General features: G+C 42.0%; 1 protein-coding gene across 5 annotated transcripts in view; it reads left to right on the forward strand.

The window, feature by feature from the left end:
- The window catches only part of Ncc69 (sodium chloride cotransporter 69), a 151,001-nt gene that overhangs the window by 107,727 nt on the left and 28,386 nt on the right, over positions 1-14,888 (forward strand). For all 5 annotated transcript variants that reach the window (XM_080283990.1, XM_080283996.1, XM_080283993.1 and 2 more), the window contains exons 2-8: positions 8,375-8,458; positions 9,493-9,568; positions 9,976-10,071; positions 10,806-10,933; positions 11,848-11,979; positions 13,399-13,516; positions 13,819-13,958. In XM_080283990.1, the coding sequence (XP_080140116.1) occupies positions 8,375-8,458; positions 9,493-9,568; positions 9,976-10,071; positions 10,806-10,933; positions 11,848-11,979; positions 13,399-13,516; positions 13,819-13,958 (774 nt within the window). The remainder of the gene's footprint in view (positions 1-8,374; positions 8,459-9,492; positions 9,569-9,975; positions 10,072-10,805; positions 10,934-11,847; positions 11,980-13,398; positions 13,517-13,818; positions 13,959-14,888) is intronic.

Genomic DNA, 14,888 nt, shown 5'->3' on the forward strand with positions numbered 1-14,888 from the left:
AGAGAGAGAGAGAGAGAGAATGAAAAACGGAACAGATTAAAACAGAAGATTGTGTGAGCGTATGAACTGAATGTGCATTTCTCTGTATGTGTGCGTTTATGTATGTAGGTGAGTGCGTGTATGTATAGATGTACGGATGAATATATATGTGTGTGTCCCTGTACCATACGTTCCTGTGTGTGTGTGTGTGTGTGTGTGTGTGTGTGTGTGTGTGTGTACAGTCAGGTAAGCTTTCACATCCCTGGTTTTCCCGAACGAATGGGTGTTGACATGACCGGGGGGGAGGGAGGGGAGGGGAGGGGGAGAGGGGGAAGACTGGGGGAGGGGAGGGGAAGAGAGGGAAAATTGGGGAAGGGGAGGGGAGGGGGAGAGGGGGAAGACTGGGGGAGGGGAGGGGAAGAGAGGGAAAATTGGGGAAGGGGAGGGGAGGGGAGGGGGAGGGGGAAGACTGGGGGAGGGGAGGGGAAGAGGGAAAATTGGGGGAGGGGAGTATAAAGATTAGGTACATAGATAGATAGATTGGGTAGATAGATAAATGGATAGATAAGATGGTTTGATCATATGGAAAGATAAATAGAATGAGAGAGAGAGAGAGAGAAAGTGGGTGGACAGCGTAAATGTGGCCACTTCAGCCTTGCGCACCCAGAGATTCCTTGTTGATCTGGTGAAGGAGGGACTGTGTTGCAAGAGTTAGGCGTGTGGAGTGAGTGAGGGGTATTCATGTGTGTGTGTGTGTGTGTGTGTGTGTGTCGATGTATGCATTTTGTTTACTGAATGTTTTTGTATACTTGTACCTACGTATTTTATTTGTATTTTTTTTTGTGTTTTATGTGTTTGTATATATAAATGTTTGTGTGTATGTGTGTGTGTGTGTGTGTGTGTGTGTGTGTGTGCAGGTAATTATGTACGGTAACTCGTGTACACAACCGTACATGGGGAGTACCCTTTATTCTCGGTAAAGGTAATGCTGTGCTTCGAGTCTACCGTAAATTCCTTCGTTATTCTCAAGGATGCTCTGCTCTTTACCTCTTATTATTTTATTTATTTTCATTATTATTTTTAAATGTTTGGTTTCATCTTTGCCTAATTTAGTTTTGTCGAGTTGAGGTTTTTGAGTTGAATTTTTGTTTTTTGTTTTTTCAGTTATATATACGGATGATTTTGTCTAGTTTTCGTTATTGTTTTTGATTTTTCTTTCTTATGTGATTTTCCTCTGTGTTTTCGTAAGTTTGTTTTCTGTTTTTTCTTATAACTTGTCATGTAGGGCTGGATTATTTTTTCAGGAAATTTGAAAGATAATAATAAAAAGGTAAGTGTCCCGGAAAAGGGTTAATGGCGTATTGAACTGTCGATTATTATTATTATTATTATTATTATTATTATTATTATTACTTGGATGATGGATGGATGGATGGATTATTATTAGTGTTGTTGTCTTTATTATTATTATTATTATTATTATTATTATTTGCAACAGTGGGTGAGTTTTCCCCCACTTCAATGATGCAGGAGAGGGACCCCTTCACGTGGTGGCACTGATATAACTGGGTGGTGGAGCTGCCCGGTTATACAAACGTCCCTCAACTCCCTCCCTATCCCCCTAAAGGATCATGGTGGGGTACAGAAGAGGGAGTTTTAGCCTGCAGTCCACTGGGTTCACATTCAGATGAGCGTGGGGTTCATACTACTACTACTACAACTATTACTACTACGACGCTTGAGTGGCACTTGAGTTACGCTTGTTTATGTGCTGAAAAGAACACGTGTGTGTCCAGTGTAAGGCTTAGGATTTGGGTTGAGAGAGAGAGAGAGAGAGAGAGAGAGAGAGAGAGAGAGAGAGAGAGAGAGAGAGAGAATCTATCCACACTCAGTCCATAATTATATCCTTACGCGTTCACATCCTCACACACACACACACACACACACACACACACACACACACACACACACACACACACACACACACACACACACACACACACACACACACACACACACACACACACACTCTGTCTCTGTCTGTCTCTCTCTCTCTCTCTCTCTCTCTCTCTCTCTCTCTCTCTAAATGAAATAATACACCCCTATTCTTCTCCAATAACGTGACACGACAAATAAAGTGAGACATATGACCCTATTATATTTAACCAAGTGCCCCCTTCCAACATAGAAAACGAACAGAAAACGGGGAAAAATGGAAATGAAAAAGGAGAGACGGACAGAACGGAAAAAAAAAGAACAGATAAAAAGGACAAGAAGAACAACGAAATCGGATAAAAAGCGGTCATAACAGAGAGAAAAAGATATAACGAACAGAAACGGTCAAAATAACGGACATAACGGTCAGATAAACGGAAGAAGATCACGTACAAAACGGACATATACCAGACAACGGATGGAATAAGACAAAAAGGTGTATGTGGTATGTTTGGTGGTGGTGGTGGTAGGGATGGTTGTGGTGGTGGTTGCAGTGGTGTGGTGGTGATGGAGATTTGAGTTGTTGTGGTATGGTGGTGATAGTTATGGTTGTGGTAGTAAGTGTGGTGGTGGTGGTGGTATTTGTGGTTGTAGAGGTATATGCGGTGACGGTGGTAATTGTAGTTGTGGTAAGTGTGGTAGCTGTGGTGGCTGGTGTGGTAGTGGTCACGTCACACTGCCAGTCATTTCACTCAAGCACTTCTAGCCTATAAGACCTCATTTGGCGCTCCTAAAGGGGATTGGAACCTGTTTTGTCGTCTAGTTTTTGTCTGCCAACCTATCTATCTATCTATCTATCTATCTGTCCATATCTATCTTCCAGTCTTATCTTTATCTATCTGTGTCTATCTAAATCTGTTTCTATTTCAGTATTTCCATCTATCTATCTGTCTGTCTGTATCTCATTAATTCTGTTTATCTATCTGTCTGTCTGTCTGTCTGTCATATCTATCTAGGTTGTCTTGAGAGAGAGAGAGAGAGAGAGAGAGGGAGGCTGGAGATGGGGGGGGGAGGCAAACACAATAATGGTCGGCCCAGTTTGCTGACGGCGATTCAGTTAACCCCACCACCACCACCACCACCACCACTACCACCACCACCATAGTCAGTTCATCTTCACTTAGCGGAACTGGTCCACACACACACACAGCTTGAATTCGGAGTGTTGAGTGCATGAAATCTGCTGAGACTTAGGTAGGGATGAGTCTCCTTGGTTACCAGTAAAATCGAGCCTCCAACCTGACAACACCTGGCCATCAACCAAGCAAGGTGTGAGATAGAAACGAGTCTCCTTGGTTACTAGTAAAATCGACCCTCCAACCCAACTACACCTGGGCATTAATTAAGGTGAAGAATTTAGGTATTTTTGTCTAATTAAACACGTTATACTACAAATTATATATACCCTTTTTACTTTAACTTGGCCTAAATTTGCCATCTCTGCGTCTGGATTGCCGAATTGTAACAACAGATTAACGCTAGATTTTGAGGCTAGTCATGAGGAAGTGCTGTGGAAAGGATGTAGAGTCGTGGTGTGATATTTTTTTGCCTCTGAGGTATACGAAATAAGTTGCCAAAGGACGAAAATCTGGGTGAGAGGCGAGGGGTGATCATGAAGTTAAGATCAGTTTTGTAATGAGTTGTTTTCCATTCATCAGTCAGTGCCATAGATCGCAAATAATAATAATAATAATAATAAATAACTAAATAAATCGCGACAGTGCACCGTAGCAAGGGAAGGATTGAGTGATACATTCATTCCATTAACCTCACGTCGCCAGTTACAAAAATGACCTTCTTACGTTTCCTTGCACCTGCCTGATTGATCGACGCGCATCATATCCTACTTTTATACCCAAGACCAACACGGGATGACACTTGGATTTCAGGATATGTCGCCTACCAAAAGACCGCTTCCAGGAATTGACACTAGCTTTATTAATCCGTCAAAAGCTCCTCCATCAAGCTCACCATATTCATACCACGTTTTTTGACATGGAAGGAATTGTGTACTCTTATTTGCTACACGGATATTGTACTGTTATTGCAGCTATTTATCTGGAAGGTTTGAAAAATTTGATGAAACAGTGAGATTCAAATAACGCACGTAGGAGAGAGCGGGTGGCTGCCTCACCACGATAGTTTTTACCACCACTACATCCACATCTGCCACACAACATCCACCAGTACCACTTCCACCACTACATCCACTACCGCCCCATCCACCACTACCACACACACATTAAGGCCATGGTTTGAAAGGCTGCTTGTCTGTTTGTCTGTCTTGTGTGTCTGTGGTCTCTCTCTCTCTCTCTCTCTCTCTCTCTCTCTCTCTCTGTTTTTAGATTCCTTTCATCCATTCTCCTTCAGTTCTTATCTTTAATCATAAAATATTCCTTCTCTCCCCTTTTTCTTCATTTGCTTGCAAACTCATTCCATTCCTTCCTTTCTTTTTTCAACTTATTCCACATTTATAACTATGAGCGTCTGTATATTTTCCTGTATTCCTGTCTCTCTTCATTTATTTATATACTGTATTTATGCTCTGCCTGTCGCTTTCCCTTCCCCTCCTTCCTTTCCTGCATCCTGTTCTCTCGCCCATTCCTGAACCTCATTTCCTGTTGAAGTTAAAGAGCACATTCTTTTTCCCGCCTTTATTTTTGCTTCCGTTCCTGGTCCCTCTCTCTCTCTCTCTCTCTCTCTCTCTCTCTCTCTCTCTCTCTCTCTCTCTCTCTCTCATTACGGCCGGTGCGCTAATGTCTCCTAGGCCTCCAAAATAAGTAAATATTGGTTGATTGTCCTGCGGGTGTTGACGTCGCTTCCACCACAAACACGGACTTGGCGGGAAAATGTTAATGGCGGGGGTCAACGGCTTCCACTTACAGTACTGCATTTTCTCATCTAACACTTTTTTTTTTATGCATCTTTTATTTTTTTATTTTCTCTTATCTATTGACCCATTTTGTCTTGTACTCATTATTGCTTACATTTTTCTTTTTTTTTTTCGATAATTTTCACCAGTTTCGTTTTTGTTTATTTTTCCGCATCGTACACTTTTCTCCTCTTGTCTCTAGTTTCTCTTGGAAGTTACTGAAGTTGTTTTGAAATTATGGTCCACGATAGGTAGATAGATAGACGGATTGATATAGATACAGGTGTTCGACTGGTAGATTGTTGAATAGTTGTTTTTGTAGATATAGAGGGACCACGTATCATACTCTGCTAAAAGTAAAAGAATGTAAGTTGAGAGTGATTATAGTTTTCATGCTTTAAAGGTATGGCATTCTGTTGTAAGGAGTTTTTAATCTCCCCTTGGGAATGATTGGCCTCCCTCAGAGGAATAAAGTTTTCGTCGGAGTATTTAGCTTTGTGTGTGTACTGTATAACTGTAGTCTCAGTAGCAGCAGACATGATTAGGAGAGAGAGGAGGGGGAAGGACTACTGTTGTCATAGTGAATACCAGTGTTTTATTTTTTTTTAATGGTAAAAAAAATGTATGGTCTTTTTCTAAGAAGAAAGTACGCATAAACGATTTTTAAAAATGTTTTAAATAGTTGGTACTTAAGCCAATATTTTCCATTTAAAAATTCGTTCACAGTGATTGAAAGCAGAGGGAGTCCCATTGCCATACCAGCCCCACGTTCATACAGTTTTTCTTTCTTAAAATATAGAGGTTAGCATATACACAGCGCCCTAAAACATAAAAAAAAAATGAGTTATACTCATAATATAACAGTGTACGCCATAATATAACCCCGGACCCACATAACACGGCCTCTTCCTCCTGCCCGCATTTGTGCTCATCTCGCCTTCATCTTGGGACGGTCGTGGGAGGTAAGTTCCGTCACCCCACTCCCTGCCCTGAATACAACGCCCAAATTGCCAATCTGGATCCCAAAATAACTAGAATATTGAAATCTAACTCAAAATATCACACCAGAAATTCCCCCTCTCCCCCCCCCCCCCCCCCAAAAAAAAAAAAAAAAAGCCAAAATATTATCGTCCTGTCTCGTCTTCCTCTGGGAAATTTTGGCGGGAACTTGTAAACCCATCACCTTAGTTCGACTTGAATCCATAACCTCCACGATATTACCTATGTCCAAAATATTGCTGTAGACCCCTGAATATTACGTCACTCTGAAATATTACGCAAAGCCTCGAGTATTACCCCCTTCTCTGCTGTCCACATCTCTGCTAATCTCTTCATCCACATCAGTGCTAATCTTGTCTTCATCTCAGCCACCCAGATATTACCCTAGGCACCAGAATATCGCCAAATATTCGTAAATAACCCTATAATATTACCGCTCAAGCCCTCAGAATGTTACTTTTGTCTCGCCTACCCGCATCTCAGCAATTTCCGCCGTCTCAAGCCCCGTCACTCCACTTCCTGCCCTGTTTTACCCTCATTGTTGCTCTAATGCCGACAAATTTACCTTTTTATGCTGGCTTCTTAGCTGCCCACGTCTCTCTCTCTCTCTCTCTCTCTTTCTCTCCCTCTCTCTCCGCTGTAGTGTGTGTGTGTGTGTGTGCGTGCGTTACCTGCTGGAGAATATTTTTTAACTTTTTATTTGAATATTGAAGTTTGTCTTACTTTTTGCCTTTTCGTTTATATTTTCCTGTTAATTAGCCCTTCCTGGATTTATTTATATATTTATTTTTAGCTGATGGAGTATATTGTCCTTAACTCTGGTGAAAATTGTTTGGGAGAGCAAGGAAAAACAAAACTCATTATTTCTTCTTTTCTTATTGTTTTCATTCCTTCCCTCTCTCCCTCCCTCCTCCTCGCTCCCCTTTCCCTCCCCCCTCCTCCTCCTCCTCCCTTTCTCCCTCCCCTCCTACTCACGCTATTCCGTTCCCCCTCCCTTTCCTCTTCCTTCCTTCATTTTTTTTTTCCCCTTCCTCCCGCACCCCTTCCTGTCGACACTCTCCATTTCCATGTCCTTCCCCCCTCATCCCCCATCCTCTTATTTTCCTCCTCCTCCTCCTCCTCCTCCTCATCATCATCATCATCATCATCATCATCCTCTTCTCTTCTCATTTCTCCATTTTCTCCTCTTTCTTTCTCATTCTCCTTATCCTTTCTCCACATCTCTTTTTTCTCTGCCTTTTTCCCCTTTCTCTTTGTGTATCAGCTTTCATTTTTCTCTTTCTTGCTTCTCCTTTTCTCTCTCTATCTTTTCTCTCTCTCCTCTTTTCTCCTCTCGTGTTTCCATGCTCCCTTCACCTCCCCTCCCCTCCCCTCCCCTCCCCTCCCCTCCCCTCCCCTCCCCCAACCTGCATCCTTTCCTTCATTGCAACCTTTGCCATTAATTCCAGTTTTCTTGACCCCCTCCCCCTCCTCTCTCTCTCTCTCTCTCTCTCTATTTATCTATCTATCTGTCTGTCTATCAGTCTGTCAGATCAATGTCCATCTACACATACAGTACATTGCCTTTACGTTCCTGCTTTCATCCATTTATTTATTTATTTATTTATTTTATTTACCACTCCCTCACTTTTTCTCCACCCCCTCTCTCTCTCTCCCTCGCTCTAAATATAGCTTACTGTACGCCACCACACCCACCCTCCTCCCTTTCTCCCTTCCTCCCACCCGTCATGTCACCCTCTTTCCTCTCCTCTTATGTCCTTCTCCCACGCTTCATCTCATTACTCCTCTCTCTCTCTCTCTCTCTCTCTCTCTCTCTCTCTCTCTCTCTCTCTCTCTCTCTCTCTCTCTCTCTCTCTCTCTCTCTCTCTCTCTCTCTCTCTCTCTCTCTCTCTCTCTCTCTCTCTAACAAAACAGTTGAACCACACCACAGCAAAGAACTTGTTTTTTCCATACTCAGTAATTTACAAACATAACCTGACTTTTTCTTTTATGAATTAATATGTAAAAGAAAAGATATTCCTGTGAGAAATATCCGTTGAAGTTACCCCTTCCAAGATAAGTAGGGATGGTCCGGAAGTAAAAAGAACTATTACATATAAGCTGTGAAAAATTACATAAATATAGCCTACTCGTCAAGTTACTGATAAAGATCTTAATTACTTGTCTTGGAAGGTAATTAAGTGATATTGATATAAAACGTTGGTGTTTTGTTAATTGCGAGTGTTTGCAATTGGAAGCTTACTAACACCTCATCCTTTCTGGTTTATTTTGTGCCAAGTATGGTGATATTTGAATAATTTAAGTAACAGTAAAGGACGACAAGGTATAAAAACAAAATCAATCGCTCAGGAAAAGGTGTTAGGGAACATCCTTAACCGACGAGAATTGTGGTGGTCTTATGGTTAATTGTGCAGGAACCGGATGTGGCTCTTAAGGTTTGGATTTGATGATGATGATGATGCCTTTGTGTGTGTGTGTGTGTACTGGAATAAAAAGAATTAGACTGACTGATCGACTCTATGCCCACAGCGCCACTCCAGTGCGGACCCAGAGGCGGACACTACCAAGCTTCGTGGCAAAGTTATCAAGTTCGGATGGCTCGAGGGAGTTTATGTAAGTTTGCCCTTCAGTTTTCGGTAGATGCCGTTTTCTTTGTTTAACTATTCTATCTATCTATCTATAGCCCGACGCCCTAATCCCGCAAAGGGTGGCCGCAGACAAAACGCCTCCAAGTCGCTCTGTCACCCACCATTTGACTACCCTCCCCCCAACTCACTCCCCCCCTCCCTCATATACCACTCAACTCCATCCCTCCACCTCAACCTCGGTCTACCCCTCCCTCTCCCTCCCTCCACCTCGCCTACATACACCCTCTTAGTCAGTCGTTCATTCTCCATTCTCTCCACATGCCCAAACCACCTCAGTGTATTTCTCATCCATATCCACCCCACAACGTTCCTTCACTTCGTCATTCGTCAACCTGTCCCTCCATGTCACTCCACATGCTCCTCTCAGGTAACTCATTTCCACTGCTCTCACTCTTGACTTGTTCCCCTCTTGCAAGGTCCACGCCTCGCTTCCATACGTCAGGGTAGGGATCACATTACTATCATGCAGTGACTTCTTAACTTCCATACTCACCTCCCTATTTCTCATCACTGCTTTCAGTGAACCAACAACCTTCCTTCCCTGCTGTACCCTTTCATGCACTTCATCCTCCAAAGTTCGCATAATTATTTTTCTTGCTTTACTCATACATTTTGAATATATACATTCTAGATAACTACCTACTGTTAAAACATTTGAGAGGTAATTGGTAATATGACAGTATTTTTTTTTTTTTTTTTTTTTTTTTTTTTTTTATCCATCTCTGCAGCTTAGCCTTAAATACGACCACCCAATTTAACCTAACTTTACCTAGTTTAACCTTACGCAACTTAACCAAAGCAAAGTAAGCCAAACCTCAAAGTAACCCAACGTAATTAACTTCATTCATTCATTGCCAGACGCCATGTATCCCAAACGGGGTGGCCAAGGGCTTAGAGTTAATTGTTTTACAGGGAGAGGCACTAATCCTCCACCAACCCCACTTGACACGTAATTAACTTAAGCTATCTAATTAACCTTACCTTGTCTTGTGTTGCTAGATGCGATGTCTCCTCAACATCTGGGGTGTCATCATGTTCCTCAGGGTGTCATGGATGGTGGGACAGTCAGGAATTTGTAAGTATCTCTCTCTCTCTTTCTCTCTCTCTCTCTCTCTCTTTTCCAGTCAGAACCCATAACTGATGGGTACTTTTTAAACAAACGTAATGTTATTGTTTTATACAGGCACAATATAATGTTCATCTACTGACTTGCCACTGGTTACATATTTAGTTGGCTTTGTTAATACATTGCACCAGTACCGATCATTTCAAAGAACTTTGCTGATACAAGTGACAGTCTCTATTCTGGTATAGATTTTTTTATGCAGAGAATAGTTAACTTACTGTATTTGAATTGAGGGCAAATGTTTTCACTTTGACGAAAAGGAAGTAGTCACCTGGTGACATGTGGCTAGGTGTGTGTGTGTGTGTGTGTGTGTTTTCCGATTTGTGGACAATGTTTTAATACTGTGTACATTACAGTGTTGGCGCTGTTGACGGTGCTGCTGGGTAACATTGTAACCACGCTCACTGCACTCTCCATGTCTGCAGTGGCCACCAATGGCAGGATACAGGCTGGTACGTCACACACACCCATATTAATTTATTCATTATTATTATATATTACTCTTATTAATATTATTGAGCCATAACTCATTCACTTTTACTCACTAAGTGACTAAGATAACCTTATTTTTGTTGGGAAGGACCATTCATTCCCCATAAACTTATTTGTGATTATGGGTTTTATATTTAATACTGGGTAGTGCTAGACAGTTACCGTATGTTTTGATTAAAAGAATGCCTGTTACTTAGAGGAATAAGATTGATCTCACGTAACCCTGTCTCTCTGAGCTATATTCTCACTTTGATTGAAGTTATCTGGAAGTAGCAATTACAAAGTATGAAAGCCATCACTGTACTGAATGTGTTAGCTCTTCTGCTGGTGTGGACGCACAATGCAATTTATTCAGACTAAATCCATTTTTAGTTTTCAGCAGAGGCAAATTTTGTCAGTTAGAAAGATGAATAATGGAGATAGTCTTAATTTTGCTGCATGTTCTGATTATCTCAATGGAAGAATAACTCATTAATGTCTCTATACATTCTTTACACACACTTTTTTTTCTCCATGTTGCCCTGTCATCTGCTGTCAAGCTGCCCTTTCCCCAACTTTCACTACCCTCACTTGTATTTCTTTCCATCTTATCCTTGGTCTTCCCCTTCTATCCACACCACTCATATACACTCTTCTTGTTAGTTTCTTATCCTCCATTATCCCTAAGCTGAGAGAGTTCCATTTTGTGTTACAGGTGGTGTGTACTACATGATCTCACGCTCCCTGGGGCCGGAGTTTGGAGGCTCCATAGGTCTCATGTTCACACTGGCCAACTCCATCGCCTCAGCTACATACATCATTGGTTTCTGCGATTCTTTACAGGTCAGCCTCTCATGACTTAAGTTTTAATTGAAAGAACAAAAGGCCTGGGAAGATTCTGCATTCTTCTTCCTCTGTAATAGCAGAAGCAGTAGTAGTAGTAGTAGCCTTGGGCTCATATGAAACAAACCCAGTGGGCCATAGGCTTATATTGGCTATTCCTGTAGTCCAGTATCCCTCTTTTGGGAGAAAGTGAGAGTTTAGGGGCATATGTATACCAGGCAGCAGAGCAGAGTGAGTATATCAGTGCCACATCATGATAGTGTCCTTTCCAGCACCATAGGATGACACACTATACTATAGTTATGCAGTGTTTCTTGGCAGTTGTAGAATGACATTGTAGCTGGGTACTGTGGGTCAGATGAGATAATGGTTACCAGGTAAGTGGCTAGAGATACAGTCTGTTATCCCAAAGGATGTGAGTTCCATCCCAGGCTGAGGCAGGTAACAGTTTGATTATTTTAATTTTGTTAATACAGACTTTAGTGATTTTTCACAAGACTCAGACTTGTAAAACCACCCTTGCCAGTACCATCACACCAGTCCTGAATGAGGCAGCCCTAGCATGTATTTAGTATGGATGATGGGTATCAGTGCTGAAGTGGTGATGATGTTTGGCAAGTATGACTGCTGGACATTGGAGAATCAGTTCCTCAGAGTTGAGTTATAAAAAAGAAAAGTGTTCAGTATTGTTGGCTGGGTTTTGGAGGCAGATGCCATTGGTTATCCGTTAATGTCAGGTCAGTTTACCAGTTCTGCATCTGTTATTTCAATATATTAAAAAGTTGTTTGATGATATTTTCTCCAGGGTCTTATATTGCTAATTCTGTACAAAACTGTTATTTATGATGATGATGATGATGATGATAGTGACCGGCAGTGATGATGATGATGATAGTTTGCCTTGTTCCCCACAGGATCTGATGTACTACTACTTCGATGGTGCTAAGATTGTGGATGGTGCTGTGAACGACACTCGTATTGTCGGCACGGTGACGCTGATCGGTGTACTGGGTCTCGCCATTGTGGGCATGGACTGGGTTACAAGGGTACGTGTGGGGTAGGGGCAGCGGCAGGGTAAAGCAGGGATAGTAGAGACTGGCAGGGGAGGGGAATAGGGACACAAAGGAAAGACAAGACAGAGAGTAGAAGAAAGTGGAATGCAAAAGAAACAGGGGAAGCAGTGTGAGACAGGAAAAACAGGTAAGGTAAGGAAAGGCAGAATGAAAAGGGAAGGCAGGGTGAGGCATATTCATTTTATCACTTTGAAATTCCCATGGCATTTTTTTTTTCTTTTTAAATGCCCCATGGTGGTCTGTTGCTTTTTTTGTCCAGTTTTGGCAGGAGGGTTTCATGGGTGAGAGGAGTCTTCTTGCTTTTCTGTCTTTACTCTCAGTTCAGAATTAAATATCATAGTCATAGTCTTCTTTGTATCAAACTGCTCTAAAAGTACCATTAGGTTTGTTTTTATTTGCTCTCCTTTGTACTTCTGTGTTATTACTAAGCTATTTTCTTAAGCATAGGAGTTTTTTAAGAGCAAGATATATGCGTCAGTAACACATTCAAAGCAAGATCTTTATGTAGTTGAATGAAACAGTCAAGGAGCAGGAGTATATCAACAGTGTATATTGCCATACTCAGTGGGTAAGGCATATGTTTGAGAATGGGTATTTTGCACAGAAATGGTACTGTATGTATACATCTGACAGTGTTTTTTTCGAACAGAAGTGGGTATTGTACACACACACACACACACACACACACACACACACACACACACACACACACACACACACACACACACACACACACACACACACACACACACACACACACACACACACACACACACACACACACACACACACACACACACACACACACACACACACACACACACACACACACACACACACACACACACACACACACACACACACACACACACACACACACACACACACACACACACACACACACACACACACACACACACACACACACACACACACACACACACACACACACACACACACACACACACACACACACACACACACACACACACACACACACACACACACACACACACACACACACACACACACACACACACACACACACACACACACACACACACACACACACACACACACACACACACACACACACACACACACACACACACACACACACACACACACACACACACACACACACACACACACACACACACACACACACACACACACACACACACACACACACACACACACACACACACACACACACACACACACACACACACACACACACACACACACACACACACACACACACACACACACACACACACACACACACACACACACACACACACACACACACACACACACACACACACACACACACACACACTTAATTTGATAAATGTTAAACAGTTACATAACAAAGCTTGCACATTTCAGGTACAAATGGCCCTGCTGTTCCTGCTAATTGGATCCCAGATAGACTTTGTGGTGGGTGTGATAATTGGCCCCCTTGACGACCATGAGAGGATGGCCAGAGGATTCACTGGTGTCAAAAGTAAGAATCCTTCATGTTGTGTTGGTTGTGTGGAAAGTCATTGTTATTTGTTGACATCTCATGATTCTCTCTCTCTCTCTCTCTCTCTCTCTCTATCTCATTATTTATTTATTTATTTACCATTACACTACTTCACACCACCCTTAGGTGTGAAAAAATAATTGTCATGATGATGATGATTGCAGTGAATAATCAAAATCTTCTCTCTCTGATGATGATGATTGCAGTGAATAATCAAAATCTTCTCTCTCTGATGATGATGATTGCAGTGAATAATCAAAATCTTCTCTCTCTCCCTGCAGGTGAAGTACTAAACCTGAACCTGGGGCCTGACTACCGCTTGTTTGAGGGTGTACAACAAAGTTTCTTCAGTGTGTTTGGTGTGTTCTTTACAGCCGTCACTGGCATTGTGGCCGGTGCAAACCTCTCTGGTGATCTTAAGGTGAGGACTGGGAACTTATATTTATATATATATTGCACTCCAATTGGATTGAGCCGTTGAAGGTTTATATCCAAGGGATGGTTGGGGTTGATTGCTCATGTAATGCCACTCAGGGATGTGTGAGGCTGGTCACTCTCATCTTAAATGTAGGGACCCACTGCCTAGCCCTGGGCTCCTACGCTCCTCATGGGGCAATGTAGGATTGGATGATGGATATATATATATACTGTATATATGTATATATAACTTAACTGCCTAAAATTGACATCTCTCCTACCTTGATTTTTTTTTTTTTTTTTTTTTTTATGCGAGGAAGAAGGAACCAAAGACCATGAGCCCGCAGTAACAGTTCCCTCCAAGAGAAAAACAAAATACAATAGAGAGCCAAATTCAAGATCCGATCATTTTGAGATGCCTGGACACACTGCGTTTGAAAGACTGGAGATCATAGGCAGCAGGAAATACAGATAGAGGGAGACAGTTCCAGAGCTGACCTGTTGCATAAATGAAAGACTGGGAGTAACGGTTAACTCTTGCATTAGAGAGTTGGACAGAAAAGGGATGAGAGTTTGCTGCCAGACGGGTGCTACACTGGAATGATTCTGGTCGTGAAGAAGTGATATGAAACTTGTGTAGAGCCATAGCATTGTCTTTTTCTGCCATTGAACAATGTAAATTAAGTTACAAAAGTATGAAAATGTAGGGCATGTTAAAATGAAAGAACTGTAGTTTGTACGCTAGGACAGTGTTAATAAATATGCTACAGCTGGCATATATTTTTAACTTGGGAGGGATTTTTGGTACCATAAGAACGAAGTTAAAACAGTTTTCCTTCCCATTGAGAAGTCTTAAACTTGGAATACTCACTGGCATCAATTAATGCATAGGATAGATCCAGTGATGAGAGGATTAGTGGCAAGGTCCTTGCCG

This window comes from Coenobita brevimanus, chromosome 13 (genome assembly GCF_032717465.1).
Source record: "Coenobita brevimanus isolate Jiangsu-jjx chromosome 13, ASM3271746v2, whole genome shotgun sequence".
In the NCBI taxonomy this organism is placed as follows: Eukaryota; Metazoa; Arthropoda; class Malacostraca; order Decapoda; family Coenobitidae; genus Coenobita; species Coenobita brevimanus.